Consider the following 19,245-nt stretch of genomic DNA (forward strand, 5'->3'; position numbering starts at 1 on the left):
ACAAGTTCACCCGTTCCTGTGACATAGCAGCCTTTCACTACCACCTCTCGCCCTCTCACTCCTTCTCTCTCTTGCCCTCTCCCTCCCACGTACATTCTCAATGATTGAGTTTTTCCTAAGCCCCCCCATCGCCTCTTTCTTGCTCATCATTGTGTGTTAAGGCTCCAGTGAGGCTGTGATTGCAGCTGAGATTTTTTGCATTGTTCTGCAATTCTGCAATCATCCTCACGGCCATCTCACGGCCTTCAACATATTGTAGTTCATGATCAGAGGGAAAAGAGAGTCTATGCGAACATGGGAGACAAACCTGGGATGGATTTTCTTTTAGTAGCCGTTTAAAGATTCTCTGCAAAGTAACCTGCTAAATGGTAAATAAAATGGTAAATGGTGCATTTATATAGCACCTTTATCCAAGGCGATTGCGGCGGCTCTACCTCTCGAGCCAGTCGCCCGTCAAAGTAAGCAAATCTATTACATTTGATATGTTCAGATCTATGATGTTCAATATATTTGAGACAGTTCACTGTGCCTCAGCTGTATCAGATAGCTCATGTGAATCTCAGCATTTCTGGGGAAGTTGCAGCATTTCAAAATCCATGGGGGTAGAGAGATTGCATTGTATGCCTTGAGGTGAGTGACAGGCAGTCAAGCTTAAATGGCAAAAACCTGAATAGTGTGGGGTTACTGCAGCCACAGTCACCTTTAAAAGAGATTCATTGACTTAATTTCAGCTCTGTCACATTCAGTACTATACTGTAGTACACCGTTCTATACTGTAGCTTGTTCCCCAAACGTTCAATAGCTGCCTGGTTCCCCAATTTCTTAGGTACATTTTATAGGTAAAGAAATATTAGACATATTGCACCCAGTAGGGTGGTCTGCCAACACTGCAATAGGGCTGAATGATATATTGTTATCGAAATGTTCACACTATTTTAAAGGCGTAGTGAAATGAAAAAGACGTTTTTCACACTTTTAGACCATATCCGTGGTCATCATATGGGCATACCCAACAATGGATGCCAAAAAAATGGGCAAATTCTCATTTCTGTGTGTTTTTATATCAAAAGTCCATAAAAATATTTTTTTTATTACTTCCTGAAAACAAAAACGTGCTGCGTGATGACGTGTAGAGATACACACCGATAAAAGCCAATAAAAATGAAGCTCATCCGTTTAATTCCCCATATCGGCGCATCCATGCAGCACAGCTGCTACTGATTACAGAAATCCTCCGTTTTTATTCCCATTCAAGATAACATCCAGACAGTGTATTACTCGGTTTCAACTTACCGTAATTTCCGGACTATAAGGCGCACCTGAATATAAGCCGCACCAGCCAAATTTAGGGAAAATCCCAAATATGTACGTATACAAGCCGCACCGGACTATAAGCCGCAGGTGGCTCCCTAGTGGCCGTTTCGTTAGCTCAGAGCCTTAGATGGCTCTGCGTTAGCTGTAAAAATCCATAGATAAGCCGCACCGTTGTATAAGCCGCAGGGTTCAAATCATGGGTAAAAAGGTGCGGCTTATGGTCCAGAAATTACGGTAATCATCACGCTAAAATATGTAGCTGAAAACATTATAGGGTAGAAATAAGCCGCATAACAGTAAACTGGTACAGCTGGCCAACTATCTGATTTGTAAACAAACACACACACCACGCTGCTGCGTATAGCATAGCTACCGTCCCTAGCTACCGTCCCATCGCCTGAAGGGATGCGACGATCTGATTGGTTCAGAAACTTCAGACCGGTGTTTCATGTTGAAACTGTCTGAAACTTCAAAATAAATTGATCACCATTTCCGTTTCTCTACATCTTTAAGGCAGATTTTCATGAAATCAGCGGCCAGCTGGTTCTTCAAAGGTTAATTGAAAAATCAGACCTGTCTGAAGTGAGTGGTGCAACAGTGACACAAATGCTATTGTGTCTGGTAGTCTGTTCTGTACAGTTACACTAAAACTCAGATTCCCATCATGCACCTGTGCACAGTTTGAAGCTCAACAGTGCCACTTTGACACCTGTTGATACCCTAAACATACATGAAGACATACAGACATAGATAGAGACAGACATTGCTGGTCATTGGAGTGGCTGCACAACAGCAGTTAAATGGCGATTGCGATTATTTAATCCCGCAGTAAACCTGTTAAAAAAAAAAAGCTTGAGTGGCGCAGTGGTACAATACAATCCCTGCCCAGCACCACGGAGGTTGTGGGTTTGAATCCACCGTGGTGCAACCGGCTTTGTCAGGTGTCTACACGAACACCATTGGCCCGTGTTCAGTGAAGGGAAGCCAGGCGGGGCGGGTGATATTGGTCATTGCATGTACTCCTACCAGCTGATGGAGCACCTGTCAGCAGGGGGTGTTGGGCTGGCTCTACGCTCTCCCTGCGGGAGATTCCCACTACAGAAATGTATGCGGAGAGGAATCGATTGAAATAATGACTAAATTGGGGAGAAAAAGGGGGTAAAAAATGATTTACTACTCTAAAGTTTAGAAAGAAAAGTAAAGAAAAGAATAAGCTATGATTAGTTTGTGAAATATGTTTCGGGACTGGTTGGTGGTGGTAATTTTTTCTAGCCATGATTGTCCAGTTCTTCAACATTTGCTTTCTTAAGTTTCAACTAATGAAAAGAAGTTTAAGTTTCAACTAATGAAAAAAGTTTCAATGGTGCCTCTTCTTTGGCACCATTTATAGGACGAAGTACCGGACCATATCGGATCGGCCCACTTTCACTCCTGCTGTAGACAGAAACAACTATGCAGGTTCAAATCCGTGCAAAAAGCTGTCACATACTGTATTTTGCATCAAACCACATATTTTGAAAAGGTAAGCTGAGTGATACAGAGAGCTCATTTTCTTTTATCACAAAACACACATAATTAGAAATGATAAAAATGCTGTTATATACTTTAACCCATTTTAGCATTATGTTATGCTTTAGCTATTGAAAAATAGCAGATCTACAAGCTCATAGCGCCCCACAGAGTGGCGCGCTACGAGCTTGTAGGTCTGACATAGAAACATAGCTTTTTCAGAAAACTGTCAGGATGTAGAAGACATTTATAGAATCTGATCTCAGGTCAAAATGGGTTAATTTGGAACAAATTTAGTCTTTTCCGCTTTTAGGCCCACGTCCTCCAATTTCATTTAGAAAACCTTTAGGATCTTTGGGCCCCGGCCTTTTCAATGTGAAACATGGCTCCTGCAAAACCCCTAAACCTTATTCAACAAACAGTATAAATCTCTACGACACAGTGGTGCAGTACGTCTGGGATGTAGGATGCATTTCGAGCCAACGGCATGTAATAATTCAAACAGTTCTCTGAAAGTCAACAGTGCTACAGAGGAGCCTAGGGGATCTGGGGGGGGGGGGGTGTTGAATGGCCTTAGGGCAAAGTCTACTGCAGGCTGCTGCTGGTACTGAGCGACAGTAACATTCACGTTTTAACCCATTTTGACCTAAAAATGTCTGAAAAAGCTGTGTTTCTATGTCAGTCGTCCTTCGATTTTTCAAAAATAGCAGACCTACAAGCTCATAGCGCGCCACTCGGTGGCGCGCTATGAGCTTGTAGATCTGCTCTTTTTCAATAGCTAAAGCATAACATAATGCTAACACCAAATGGGGTTCCCACCCAAGATGGGTTAAATTATCTTCTTCACTAAGCAAGAAACTGGCGTCTCCTCCACACTGGAAAGATGCCTTCTGAAATACTGCCATATTATATAGTCGTATCGTATTGGGTTTAATAGCCTAGAGCTCTCCTCTCATTTGCGAGATTATATCCCACACAACAGTGGTTCGCAACTAGCGTAGCAAGGCACTCCAGTATGCTGTGAAATTAGCTCGTTATTAATATTAATGTATTCGTTTAATTTTAAAAACTGCCGAAACTACCATTTCACAAAATTTCTGAACAATCTGTTTGTGTTTGCTGACACTCCAGATTGAGTGTTTTCTGACCCTCTTGTCAAATCCTACAATGCTTTGTGTAACATTTTCCAGCCATGAATAATTGAATGTGCTTCGGGATTCTGTTACAATAAAGTGTGCATTGCTGCAAATCATGGGCACCTTTCTCTTACTGATAGTTTATTATATAATTATTATAAATTTTTCATCAAATTTTATTTTTTTTAACATATTTTTTTGTCTTAGTCCTAGTAGTACAAAGTAGTAGTAAGGTTGAAATCAATTTTTTGCAAGTAGAAATTAATGCGGGTCTTAGAGGGTTAATGTCTGCATACAAAATCAGCAAGTGCATTCATGAGGGCCCCTCTTGTAGACCTTTTCGATCCTTTATGCACACTTTCCTTACACCTGCGTTGCTTTACTTTGCTTGAGAGGCAATAGATTACAATTCATGGTCAATTAGTAACATACTTACATACTACATACAGCCATGCTTTTTGTTCTTGCTTAAATGTAAATCGCTCTGGATTAAGAGCGTCTGCTAAATGCCTAAATTGTCAATTGTAACATACATTATACATAATTGTGCTGTAGCTCTCTGGTGATTCATTCAGCATTGTGTGTAGTTTATCCTATGACATGATTGTTTTGCTTATAAAAACAGGGAGTGAACATTAAACACTCCACTTAATAAAAATAAATAAACAAAACAAATGGCGTTATCAAGGTAATGTGATGTGACAGTGCTGTAGTGACCTTGGTGGACGCACTCGACCATGCTGCATGAGCAACAACAACCACAATAACATGGGGGCTACACATAGAGTATTAAAAGGATAGAGACTGATCTGGCGCGAAGCTCCGCCCCCTCCGCTATTCATGTCAGTGGAGGTTGCTCAGTGGCGTTTTGAAGCACCCGGAAGGACCGTCTATTTCCGCCTTTTTGGGCGCATTTCCACAAATTGTGGTGGTCCAATGCGGAAGTGCAACAGAGCGCTCAATGTTAAAGCCCAGCTGCACTGGGTTTCCTCGTCATGAATCCACGGGTCCGCCTGCAGTCCTTCATCTTACCACTAGGGCCCCGTGCTTCAACGTTGGAAAGCCTCACTGGCCCCTTGGGCTACACACCACGTGGTTAGTCAGGGAGCACTTCTTCTTGCACTGGCGCCACTTTTTCCACTAGAGGGCTGGGATGGATTGTGTTAATCCAGAGTGATTTACAGTAAGCAAGATTCAGTGTCTATAAAATACTTGCCGAATTCCTTTTGATTTTAAAACCATGTATCTTGCAGATCTGGGAGGACTTCACTTTGCAAAGCAGGATCAGTATCTAATGAGGGTATTGCTGGTGGCATCCAAAAAAGCCTTAACAAAAAAGTGGCTTACAAATGTTATACCAACTATAAATGAATGGATTGATTTAATCTATGGTATATTTATTATGGAAAGAATTACATTCAGCTTTAGAGGCCAGGTTGAAGTCTTCACAGATAACTGGTTTAGATGGATTGCTCATATCTCGACAATGAGACCTGATTTTGTTCAAATTAATTTGTTTAACCTGTAGAAGCAGATACACCTGTTTGAGGTACTTGTATGTATGATCATCAATAGAGAAGAGAGGCAGTTTTTCCCCCTTGTGTGTATTGTATGTATATTGTCTTGTTTTGTATTGTCTGTATTGTCAATTGTCAGTCGTTTCATTTTCATGTTTGTCTGATTAAAATTCAATAAAAAGTAAATTGAAAAAAAAAAAAACTTGCCGATTAAAGTTATTGTAATGCTATTATTAACAACTTTTGCTAGGGACCTGGAACCACCTCGAGGACCCCTCGGGGTCCCAGAACGCCCTCTCTTAAGAACCACTGCTGCATTGGACTGAGGAGCCAAATGAGTGACAGTGACAGCTTGACTAAGTGTTAGATTCCATGTTGGACAGATTGTGTGTGAAATACGAACAGGCCTCTTCAAACTGCCTGGCTGCCTCGTGACGTGAGAGAGAGAGAGAGAGATGCCTCTTGCAAAAAGATGACATGCGACGATGGTGGCAAACAAGCCTGCAGGCTTATGCACATCTCCACGCAGTGGTGGAAAGTAACTAAGTACATCAAGTACACAAGTATTTAGGTAACATTTTTAGGTACTTTTACTTCACTGAATTATTTCCAATTTGCATTCTGCTTCACATCTCGGATGCAAATATTGTACTCATTTATTTGAAAACTTGAGTTACTAATTACTTACTTTTTTTTAATATTATTACAAAACATACATTAACCATACATTAACCACATTTCGGCCATTTGAAGATAGACGATCAGCAAGCTCAAAATCCGTCGTATCGAGCTTGTAGATCTGCTATTTTCAAAAGATTTGTATACATTTGAAAACGTACAATTTGATACCAATACTTGAATTCTGGAATTTTACTTGTAACAGATAGGTCCCGAACACTGCGAAGGTAAGTGTGTGACGTCACTGCCGTGTGAGTGTGTGTGGGTGTAGTGTGTAAGATGGTGTTGTGGGTGTTGCAATAGCGACGTAGCTGTTGTGGCTTTGGGTTTCTTGCCATGTGTTGGGTACAAGTTCTCCAATATAGAATAGATAGTAGTGGTAAAATGTAAACTATATTTTTGGGGTAGTTAATAATTCAGTCTATCCACTATTGAGAGTATGTTCTCTCTTTAATTACAGCAGCAGCATTTATTTTAGAAGCTTAAGTCCTTGTATGAGTAAGTCTTGAATAGATTAGTGAAGATACTGAGATATACAGAAGGGGGCAGTAATGCAACTATTAACGATGCAAACTGCCATAATACCCCATGAAGAAGAAGGATCAGTAAATCTGTGTTCCACAGAATGGGTCTAGAGACAAAAAGCCAGGCTGTCTATTCAGCCAGGCTTGCTGATCCCGGCTCGCCAAATCCGCCAATTCTGAGCCTCACTTGGCTTTAGTGGAACGGAATAAACCAGGCTGTAAAGACCAGGATTGAAAAAGCCTGGTTTTGGCCTAAATCCTGGATTAGTTCATCCAAGTTTCGTGAAATAGGCCCCAGGGCAGGCACACTGCTCATAATATGGGATGATACAACTGTATGCATGGCTAGATAGTTACATATCTTTCCTTTCCGTTTCCCGCATTTGTGATTTGCAGAATGTGTGTGTGTGTGTGTGTGTGTGTGTGTGTGTGTGTGTGTGTGTGTGGGGGGGGGGGGGGGGGGGGGGGGGTTAATCTGTTCAGTGACTGCACGCCAAAATGAACGTGTGTGTCGGGTCATACCCCACAAACCACTGTGGAGAACCTGATGCTGAAGGTTGAGTCCAGTATGGGGTGTGTGTGTGTGTGTGTGTGTGTGTGTGTGTGTGTGTGTGTGTGTGTGTGTGTGTGTGTGTGTGTGTGTGTGTGTGTGAGAGAGAGAGAGATGAAATCGTTATTGACCGCAGTATACACACACACACACACACAGTCCCTCTCTTTAATTAACAACCCCCGTGCCAGGTCTCACAGGAGCTGGGAGCTCTGATCTGCTTTGCATCTCCTGCTAAAGAGCCACTGACAAGACAAAATCAGTGCGAGGCCACGAACATCGGCAAGGACTCGAGTGAGTGAGTGAGTGCGGTGGTGCCCGCCGGCGAACAGTTTGGATAGCCAGCTGTCCAGAACCGCCGATCCAACCAATATGCCCATTCCAATATACAGTATGGGCATAAAAGGGATATGGACCGACAGATACAGAGATCTCCATATAAATGTGAGCATAAAAGGGACACATACAGATAGACAGAAACGGACATCTCCATCTATTAATATATGGCACAAAAGGGACACAGACAGGCGGGTACAACAGGTACTCTGAGTCACTATGACTCAGACCTACTGGTCGCATCGGCAGTGCGACGTAGCTCTAGATGTGAGAGCCGCATAGCAGACTTCTTTGTCTGCGCAGCTGTAATATTAATTGATGACTACAAGTATTTGGGTTCATATACATCTTCTTCCCAAAAGGACTTACAAACTAGGACGGGTATGGCCTGGTCAGCCTGCAATGACATGCATAAGATCTGGTCATCCCAGCTTAGTAAGAATATTTAGGATGACCGTTGAGCCGATTCTATACTCTATGGCTCCGAGACATGGACACTTTCAAAGAAATTAGATAAACGGTTGGATGGCACTTACACCCGCCTTCTAATGAGAGCGCAAAATATTTCTTGGAAGAGCCACCCATCGACTAATCTAATATATGGCAACCTTCCCCGTGTTTCTTCACTAGTCCGATCCAGAAGAACACAGTTTGCCGGCCACTGCTACAGAGCTGACAATGAGGTTATATCTTCCCTACTTCCTGCCTCAAAGCAGACCAGAGGTAGAAAACTGTCGTTCCCTGATGTCATCGCTAGGGACACATGCATCAGTAAGCAGGAACTGAGGATCGGAAAGTCTGGCGTGGCATTGTGAAATCCATGATCTCGACCGCGGTCGAAAAATGATGATGATGTAATATTAGAGATTACTGTTGATCTAAAGTGTGCGCATGCGTGTATGCATGTCTATATGGCTGTGGCAATCTCTATAAAAGCATTTGTCCCCCAGACAAATGCTTCAAGGTGAGATCCACTGAAGTGAATGCCAATAGAAAATGTGCACACGACGGCTGCCAAGGTTTATAGGTGTGTATAATAGGAGGTGAAAATGTCACAATCGTCGCGTTTTAATCTGAATAAATTTGCACTGCTGGAATCGACCGTGTCACACCATAACTATTCCATCTTTAGGGAACAACGAGGCCGAAAGTGCAGAACAATGAGGGAAGTATCATCGAGCGGTCACATCCTCTCCTCTACACCTTCACTGCTGGGAGTGCAGTTACTGTCAGCCACTTTAAGTTTAATGTGTAATCTCCCCATATCACTGGCAATGATCTGGCCATTTGCTAACTTCCCTTTTTACTTTTTACCTTGGCCTGAGGAAGGTCACAAGACTAAAATAAATAAATGCTCTGAACCAACCAAGTGGTGTCTCTCCTTTCCACATTGTATATGCCTCGTCATCATCGCACCTGCTCCAAATTACCTACCGGGTGTCATCTCTCTATACTTTTTACCTTAACAATGAGGGCTGGTGAAGCCACACCCTTTCCTGCTGGTAATTCATATTCTTAATGCTAGTATTGTAATATTTAGTATTATTCCGAAAAAAATCTAAATCGCTTACAGGGCTTTCAGTGATGCAAATAACCTGCATCCTTAGACTCGCTAAATTGAGAAAGGACGCAATCATGTCACCCCCCCCCCCCGGGGGTCCTGGGATGCAATACTGTACTCAGTACTGTACTCTAACGTCGTTGAAGTACAGTAGGACTCCCTGGGACGGTGGGACCCATCTAAAACTAGAAAAAGTGCCCTTCTGGGCACAGGTCTCCACCAGGATAGGAATGTAGGACATGGCATGACTATGGAGATCATGTGTACCGATTTGCGTGAAATTTGGATAAAATCTGAAGGAGTAATAATAGAAAATGTGTTTTACATATGTCGGCCTCCTGGTGGCGCTATAAAGAGCAGATGTGAAAAATTCCAGGCAAAGGTTTTTCCTTGGCCTCTAGGGAGTTGGCATACAAAGTTATCCACAGATCCGTGCAGATAGAGGTAAAAACACTTTTCGGCCAGTTATAGCGCCACCTTGAGGCTGAGTTTAAATTGTTCATGTGGCATTTCGTCCTCGGCCTAGTGGGAATGTGGGTGCACAATTTCACGGAAATCACGCGATGTGTTCATGATTTGCAGCATTTTGTTTGAAAGTGAGCATTCCTGTGAACTTTGGAAGCCAATCTTAACCAATCAGGATGGAGTCTGAGAAATGTGAAAGACCGGTTTCGTTGAATGGCTCTAGAGAGACTGTGTACCAATTTGCGTGATGTTTGGACAAAATCTGTAGGTGTACTGTGCAAAAACTTGTTTTGCACAAAGCGGCCTCCTGGTGGCGCTATAACAGGCCGTTCTGGAAAGTTTGGGGCAGAGGTTCATCGTTGGCATCCAGGGAGTGTGTGTGCAAAATTTGGCATCGACCGGGTTAACGGTGGCCGAGATTAGCTGTTCACGGACGGACACACGGACACACGGACACACGGACGGACGGACACACGGACGGACGGAGTGCAAAACATACTCTCTCCCCATGCCTTCGGCCTGGTGGAGACAAAAACACCCCTGGCCCATTACATTGAAAACCTATTTACATCACTGGGCTTTTTAGATTGTACGTAAAGGGGAGAAGACAAAAACATGATCTGTAAAAATAGTAAAGACATACTAGAGGAATGTTGCCAATGCACCTACAGTATGTATCTCAGTAAGGTTGGAGGCTAAACTTACGGGTGACAGACAGTACTTAGTCAAGTGTGGCGTTACTGGTGTATAGGGGAGACATTCTTCATGCAAGGCTAGACCTGCCTGTGCGACTAGAGCTCACACTGCTATCATGTATGTTTGATGACCTATTACATCTGGCATGCAACTCGCTCTTCCTCTCTGGACAAACACACATACACGCTCCCACACACACAAAGTAAACTATCTCTGTCCCCATGCAACATGCTCTTCTGCAGAAACTGTCAACATGCATCATCTTCCAGAAACTTCATCTTTGCATCTTTGTTTGCTTCGACAATCGACACACAAACAAACATCACTTCTGTACAAAGCAGAAGATTGCGTGTGGTGGAGAAAGGCTTGTGCCGACTATTCGAATGAATGTTTCCTCGCGTCATGCCCGGTGCTCGTGTAAAATCTGCAAATGAACTATAAACAATAAAGCAAAATATGGTTAAGATGCAAGTTTTCCTGACCCGACTGCTCAAATTTTCTTCCCAGCAATCTTAAACCTGAGCCTCTCTGCCTCTCTCCCATGCCAGCAGTGTAACACAGCACCAGCTAGAGCGGCCACTCAATACATACACAAAGCTGCCTCCTCTTATCTCTCCTTACTTACTTAAAGGGAAAGTTCACAAAACACAAACACAAATGTACTAATCTCCAGTGGAGACGGGTGACTAATGGGTTTATTGCAGGCTGGTCGAAAGACAAAACATAACATTTCTGCAAATCACGAATAGGTTAAACGTTGACAATAATAGTTCCATATCGATATTTCTAGATGCAGACAATGTGATTCAACACATCACATGTTAAAACTGACCCTAGGTATAGTCTCATTTAGTTAAAATGACAAGTACTATGTGCAATTTAGAAATAGATTAATGTCTGATTCCCACCGAATGCATTCGCACGGCTGACACCTTGCTCCGGCAAGCCTCTGTCTCACAGAGGGCTGAAGCTCACTTTTATCAGTGTGCCTGCCTTGTTTGAGTCGCCCACAAATCTATCATGTGCGACTACATTTTGAATTGGTCACATGGTCAGTGTGACCAATTAATATAACTAGTCCTTACCCGTTCTGAATATATGAACAGCAAATGATGTTCAGTGTGGTGTCGAAACAGTGCGTGTGTTCACGTTAACATGCCCTGTCCGAGTTGTTTTCCCTGTGTGGGTGTGTTTGTTACGCAGAAAAGTGTGTCCCAGTATTAATCTGTGTCCGTCCCAACATGCATTTCACTGGTGACCCGGATGCCGTCCCAACACCCGGAATAGGACAGACACACCGACAGACAGCGATCGGTGAATTTAGTAATGATTACAGAACCAAACCTGTACTACTCTGTCACACCAAAAGTGGCGACCTATCGAAAGACGCAAATCGATGCAGACTGCTGGTAGTTCATTCACCCATTCTGAACGGGCACCCATTTTGGTGTCAGCATCATGTTATGCTTTAGCTATTGAAAAATAGCAGATCTACAAGCTCATATCGCGCCACCGAGTGGCGCGATACGAGCTTGTAGGTCTGCTATTTTTTGAAAAATCGAAGAACGACTGACATTTTTAGAATCTGATCTCAGGCCAGAATGGGTTAATCAGACCAGTGTGTGTCCAGTGGAAACCTCGTATGAATCTGATCTCAGGTCAGAATGGGTTAAAAAAAAATGTATAGGTCACGGACTGTTATCTATCCACAACTCCACCTTTTGACAGAGACAAGCTAGTTTATTCATTATCCTTTCATATTCAAATAGTCTAGTCCCCGATTATAATACAACCCCGTTTTTAGGATATTTCCATTCAGCACAATAATAGGGCAATAGGTTCATTTTATGGACACTTGATCAGACAAACCTTGACAATTACAACAGCAGGGTCAAATGTTTAAAAATGTCAACGGCATGCTGTGAATGACAATCTCATCATGCCCTTCAGTCGGCTGAGAGTAATTCCCTCGTCATTATTCCGACGTCACAATATTCCGACCTCCCATAATTCTGAACTAACACTATCCCAAACCCTAACCACGACCTCACAGGAAGCCACTGGTGACGTTTAACCCGCAGCACGGATTAGTTGTAACCTGCCATGCATGTTGGGAGCCGCGGGTGATTTTTAACACGCAGCACGGGTGAGTCTTAACCGGCCCACGCAGGTCCGACTAGTGGGATGTCTGATTTAAGGGCAGTCCACGCATTCTCACTCCCATGGTGGCAAACGGGTGACAGGACAGCTTAGGGACAGATTTGACCCAAACGTCAACATGTGACCCCCCCGGGGTCAGGGTACTACCCACGGGGTCACATGTTGACGAGGGCGGACGACGCGAGTTCCGATTTTGTCCTTATTGACGGATCTCGAACAGCGCTGAGTCGGCTGAAGCACGGCGACTTGCGGTGCCTCTCGTGGCTCGAGTCACACTCTGGATGGCGCAATTCATGATCACAAATATTGTCTGAATTGTCCATGATCGCAAGAATATTGCAAATTACACTTAAGCATGTTTCTTTTATTTAAATTTACATAGGCCTACACACATTTTTGTATCTCTACAATCCTCAAATGTCTGAACCCCTGCCTTCTTTGTCTCAGTGACAGAGCATAAACACATCAGCCCATGGCTTTATAATGTACTCTGGCAGCAGCTCCGGGGGAACACCAGAGTATATGGGAGGAGTACTCTAGCCAACTGCTCCTGGGACTAAATTGACTCACCCAGTGTAGCCCCTGAACCCTTCTCTTGCAGCAGATTGCATTACTACCACTGTGTAGCTCTGCAGACCATCCGGCTAACACAGAGATTCCCAGCCTGTGGGCCGCGGCCCGCGGACGGCGTGGTAAGTAATTTGGGGAAACGATAAGAATTTAATGATAACATTAAGTCTACAAAATTTGAGAATGCAGAATTGTTAATTTGATAAAACATTTGCCTGTTCTCTCCTATGCCACAATTTGTGGACAAAGTCTTATCCAACGGCAACAAAAATATAAGACTTGGGTCTGAGAGGCTAAAATCACATCAAATGGTGGTCCGTAGCTCAAATGCCAAATAAATAATGATCTTTCCTTGATATGAAAAGGGTTGAAAAACACTGCTTTAAAAGCATGCGTTGATCGATCGATTGATTGATGCATTGATCCAAGACAGAAAACAATCAATTGATTGATCAATAAAATAAACATGCTTTGAAAATGCACAGCGTCATGCACAGCCTGCCATGTTAAGTGGTTTGATTTGATTCAATTTGGGTCAAAGATACAGAAGTAAAATCACAACAATTAAACCCAGGATAACATGTTAAAGCATAACGAAACACTTGTTTCCAAGGTGGTCGGATGGGTGGGCGGAAACGCTTTCAAGATTACAAAAGGGTACTATAATAAGAAGAAGTGGTATTACATCATCACAGGTTTTCTATGCCACCAGGTGTTTTTTTTTTACCCATGCCAGCGTAATGAATGACATACAGAACACCATTAGGAACAGCTGGCACTTACTGCATAAAAAACGCTGGCTGATATGTATTACAATAGTTCAGAGATGCTGGACAAAGTGAGACAAATTGTGAGCCTTTTGGCTAAATTCCATGCAAAGTCTAGACTCTAGAGTGGACAAGTAATTTAGTGTCGCGGTCACACTTCATGCCAGGAATGTAAACAAGAGTCAAGACGTCCGGTACATAGCAAACGTTCATCACCGGTAACATTTGGGACACGTTGCCCTGTAAAACCATGGCTGTTCAGAAGAACGGGAGGTGAGCAGTAAAGAATACAAAAGAGAAAAAAAGGCCCTTTGTTGCCACAGATTCACACGAACGCTGCAAAATAAGTGGCATGTTCACCAGTAAGCCAAGTAAAAATAAATAAATAAAGTAAAAAAGAAAAAACTACTTAAAACAGGGTTAACCACACACACAGTCACACACACACACACACCCACACACGTTGTGTAATGAAAAAGACGTGTTGTGTTATTGCGACCGCAAGTCACGCTTACTATGAAAACCTGCATTTCCCATCAGTCAGTGCATCGTGTCATGCCTCCAGGCTCCATATATGATCACGCCTCGTGACACGTCACGCCACTATATATGGCCGTCTCCACATATAAGAGCATATACATATGACACTGAACTCATCAAACCCTGGATACTTAGCCATACATGGAGAAGACTCTGCATATATGGAGCCGGCGCCAGCAACTCTACATCTGACCTCAAACCCTTAGATCTCCATATACGGAGCTGACCTGTTCTGACATTCCATTATGTTGATCCTTCCCCCATCCGTCCTTCCTCTTCGACGTCTCCCTTTTGACTGATATACCCGTCCATACAAACTCCATTGATCTGATCTCATCAAACCCTGTACACTCAAGACATGCTCCATAAATGGCCAGTACAGAATTCATTCCATGTGAAGATCTGACCACCCATCCCAAAGCGCCAGCCCTCGCCCAGCAGTCTGCCACCACCCAGGCTGACCTCGCCGTTTAAGGAGAGGTCACTTGTCGCCCTCTTGGCGTCTTACTGGTATATATAAGTATATTGTCGCAAAACAAAGCCCCCAGTTCAGAACTAGGCTACCTGACTTGCATTTTTCAATACATTACAGCAAAAAGCACATCGTGTCACTATATAGGGGCCTATGCTCATTAGGTGCTGGTTACATCTGTGCATAAACTCTCCTGAACAATATTATTATTATTAATATTATTCAACCTCTCTGATCAAGAGACAACAGCACTGATCTGGGATCAGACAGTGCATGGCTCACACATGACATGGCCCATGAAGTCATCAGGCATCCGAACACCGAATTAATCCCGGATCATCATTTTTGGCCCCGATTCCTCCCGAGGGATTTGAGTTCTCTTTGCCTGTCTGTCACGCTTTATAGCGAGAAATATAGCAGACAGAAGTAACTGTAGACAAGTCAAATATGCATTTCCTACGACGCAAATGTGAATTAATTCACGACAGTGACAGTCCCTATTCTCTAATCACAAATACATGAGAGCTTGAACCTCTCTGGCGCGTTGCCTCACTGATGCGTGAATGATGCTTTGAATATTTGGAATTACATGAAAGGGTAGCTTATATTATGTGACCGTGTGAAGCTAAAGCTATTATCCAATTGGTCTAAAGTTAAGTCATGTTCACTGTAGTTGACAAAAGAAAAACCACCTGCATCACTGATGTCAGAATCGAGTCAATCGACTCTGTTTCAAGAGAAAGTTTAGCCGCAATTTAAATTGCAACACTAGATTTGTTTTAATATGGGGGGTAGAAAAAATCAACGTGTTGCAAATTGCGGCCAGAGAAATGTAGGCTAATCTAGGCTTGATGTTCGCAAATGTTGATATAATAACTGCTAATTGAAGACATGTAGGCTAGTCGTTACTGTAGCCTACATATAACAATATAGGGGAAATCGAACACTTTGGAAACTGGCAAGTCACTGATCTATAGGCTTATTTATTGTGTGTGTGTGTGTGTGTGTGTGTGTGTGTGTGTGTGTGTGTGTGTGTGTGTGTGTGTGTGTGTGTGTGTGTGTGTGTGTGTGTGTGTGTGTGTGCGTGTCCTAATCTGCTCTCCGAATTTAGATTCAGCAACCGCTGTACCTTACAAATGGGTCAGGTGCGCAAAGACAAATCAAAATCACGGTATCACCCAACACAAATATATATTTAAAAAAAACAACAACAACATAACAACCTACCTTTAATGTGTTCATTGACAACGCTCTCCAGTCGGTCCAGTCTTTCGATGATTTTCAGAGTTTCTTTGCTGTCCTCCTCAAACTTTCTCTCCGTGTGATCTCCGCTCTCCGGAGCTCGGGGGCTCACGTTGGCCACATAATTAGTGATCCAGCCGACATAAAGTAGACAGACGATGTTCGTCATTCCGCTCAGGATCACGCATGTCGACACCAAAGTTTTAGTTCTCCTTGTGCACAGCATCGCGACATCCCTCCATAGGGTCCTCGACGCGCACGGCACAGGCAGCAGGTGAACGAAGCCCCTCAAAGAAGGAACCCAAATCCCGTTCAACAATTATCCTGTGTTTAGATTCACCACACAATTCGGTGCCGAAAAGTGATAAATCTAGCCATAACTATTAAGTCAAGCTCCCGAAATCTAAAGTCCCAGAGCTTGCTCCGTCCGTGCTAACGAGGCGCAGTTGCACTTTCGCACCCACCCGGCGAGTGTGGAATGCACTCAAAACAGAAGCTGCGGCTGCACACTCAACAGTGGCAGCAGCCTTTTGTACAGCCCAATAGGAGCGTAGGAGGCGGGTTATCTTCCGTCGTACCGCCCGCCCCGCCGGCCCACCTCGCAGCAGGAGTGCAGCTTGAGAGAGAGAGGAGGACTGGAGGAGAGAGAGAGACATGTCATGTTTAACCGAAGCGCATCGACTGCGATGGACACACCGGCGTTACACACACCAAGACCACGTTGTTGTCGTTGTATGTAGAAAGCATGTAAGCAAAAAAAGTGGTGTGTGTGTGTGTGTGTGTGTGTGTGTGTGTGTGTGTGTGTGTGTGTGTGTGTGTGTGTGTGTGTGTGTGTGTGTGTGTGTGCAGTGGTGGAAAGTAACATTTACTTATTAAGTAGCTGTATTTAAGTACAATGTCAATGGTATTTCGTATTTGTAGGCCTACTTTACTCGAGTATTTTCAATGTAATACTTTTCCTTCTACTCACATCTCAGAGGTACTTTTGTATTGTCTACACTACATTTATCTGAAAATTTTAGTTACTTTGGTAGATTTTGATTATTCTTACAATACTTTTGTACTTTTACTCAAGTAGGCCTACATTTTGAATTCTAAGACTTTTACTTGTAATGGAGTATTTCTATATTGCAGCATTGATACTTTTACTTAAGTAAAACATCTGAGTACGTTTGTGTGCACGCACGAGCACGAGCATGCTTTAATAGCATCTCTGTAAATTTGAAACAAAAGGCAAACAAAATATAATGGGTGACTGAGATTCAGCTAGCACAGCAGGTCTGTCTGAGGGCATTAGATTGCTGTTTGTTGGCATTTGACTTAACAATGCCCACACACCTCCATCTCTCCATTATTTCTTGGGTGTGTGTGTGGGTGGGTGTGCGTGTGCGTGCTTGCATGCACACGCACACACCTGGATTAAAACCCCGGGTGTCCTGTGTGGACACGCACACACACACACACACACACACACACACGCCAGTGGGCACCTCATGGGGTGGTATACCTGAGCGCTATAAGTATAACGTCAGAGGTTCTGTCAGGAACAGATGGATCTTGCAGACTGGGCCTCCGGGCTGTTGCTTTCATCTTTGTCTTTCATGCAGTGGTTCACCAATCATTCGCACACACACACACACACACACACACACACACACACATACACAAATGCAGGCAGGCACACGCAAAGCCAAATCAAAAACTCCCCATTCACCCATGAGCACTCTAGCGGATACAGCGGGCTCACCAAGGGTATGAATAATGCATTAGATGTGAAATATTAAGGCTTTCTACCCTTTGCTGCTCTCAATCCTTTCTGATTGCCTGTCTTTATAGTCTGTCATCCTCTCTGTCTGTCTGACTGCTTGTCTCTCTCTCAATCTGTCCCTCTGTTGACATGACTTGACTCCCCAGCTGACCATTTGCCCGGCTGTGTGTGTCACTGCATATCATTGTTTTGTGTTGGAAAAAAGCACAGTACCGAAGTGTCATTCTCAACTTGTCAATGCTCCCTTGTTGACAGTTGAGGAATCACAGCTCACGGCCCTGCTAACCCTACACATACACGTGTCTGTCATTCAGGCATGTGTGCCTTTGCTGTATAACAGTGGTTCCTCTAGGGGGTACTTGAGGGAGTTCCAGGGGGTACCTAGCTCAATTAGAGATAAACCAAATTAACCAAATGGACCCTTATGGGTCTGTAACTCTTAAATTAACAGTGGTTTTACAATATAAATTGGGGTACCAGAGATAGAAATGCCATTAAATCGGGGGTCCGTAGCATAATGCGTGTGAAACTGGGTGGGTCCTTGAAATTAATATGTTTCGGAATCACTGCTAGAGCCGTAAAAATCCTCCCTTATCGGGGTCACTGGCATATGTTTTCAAATGGGGGTCCCTGGCCTAATAAATGTTGACTTAGGGGTCCTTGACACGAAAAAGTTTGGGAACCACTGCAGTATAACATCTCAACCTGGGCCCCGTTTTGTTGAACAAAGGAACGTTGTGAGTGCTCTCTCGTTTCTGTGCTGCTTCTAACCTTTTCTTGTGGTGCATGTTATCTTAAATCACGGATTAGACTGTGGATAACTGGAAAGGTTTGTCTGCAGACAGTGCAGTTTGCTTGTACATAATTCATCTTCTGTCAGACACACACTTTCTAGCCACCCTTGTTTCTCCTCCCAATCAGTCCTATACTTCTGACTACTTTAGACATTCAACTTCTGAGCCGCGTAGTAGGCTACTTTCAAATTCATCCATGCTTGCAACCGAGTTTGTGGGAGGGTGTGTGGGGGTGCCTGCCATTCATACTGATTCCCCAACCCCAAAATATGGTACAAAGTTTGCCCCGTATGATTTAAATATGGGACATGTCCTTTAGCGTCCGAAAACGGGACCATTCTGTATTTTGCGGGACAGTTTTTTTTCCCCTCAAATTATATTCTTTGTTTTTTCAACATATAATTAAAACAATCCCTTAGTACATACATGTCAACGTAATATAATTATGAAAATAATAAACAAAATCAACAACATACGTAACAAAAACAGACAAACCAAGCCATACATTGTGCATGTCTTTCTTGTACATTCATGTGCTTTCACCTATAATAGGTAATCTGTGAAGGGAGTCCATGTTTTTATGAATGTCTTGTGGGATCTGATTATCTCCATTTGTATAATTACAGTCATCTCATTAAGCCACTTC

At 43.3% G+C, this 19,245-nt stretch overlaps 1 protein-coding gene across 1 annotated transcript in view; it reads right to left on the reverse strand.

Moving 5' to 3' along the window:
• LOC310858108 (polypeptide N-acetylgalactosaminyltransferase 18-like) overlaps nt 1-16,281 on the reverse strand; it is a 150,046-nt gene extending 133,765 nt beyond the window's left edge. Inside the window, exon 1 of the mRNA XM_083764168.1 lies at nt 16,023-16,281. Within this exon, the coding sequence (XP_083620294.1) occupies nt 16,023-16,263 (241 nt within the window). The 5' untranslated portion in view covers nt 16,264-16,281. The remainder of the gene's footprint in view (nt 1-16,022) is intronic.
• Between the last annotated feature and the right edge of the window lie 2,964 nt (nt 16,282-19,245).

This window comes from Protomyctophum parallelum, assembly GCF_964188405.1.
Source record: "Protomyctophum parallelum genome assembly, chromosome: 4".
NCBI classification, from domain to species: Eukaryota; Metazoa; Chordata; class Actinopteri; order Myctophiformes; family Myctophidae; genus Protomyctophum; species Protomyctophum parallelum.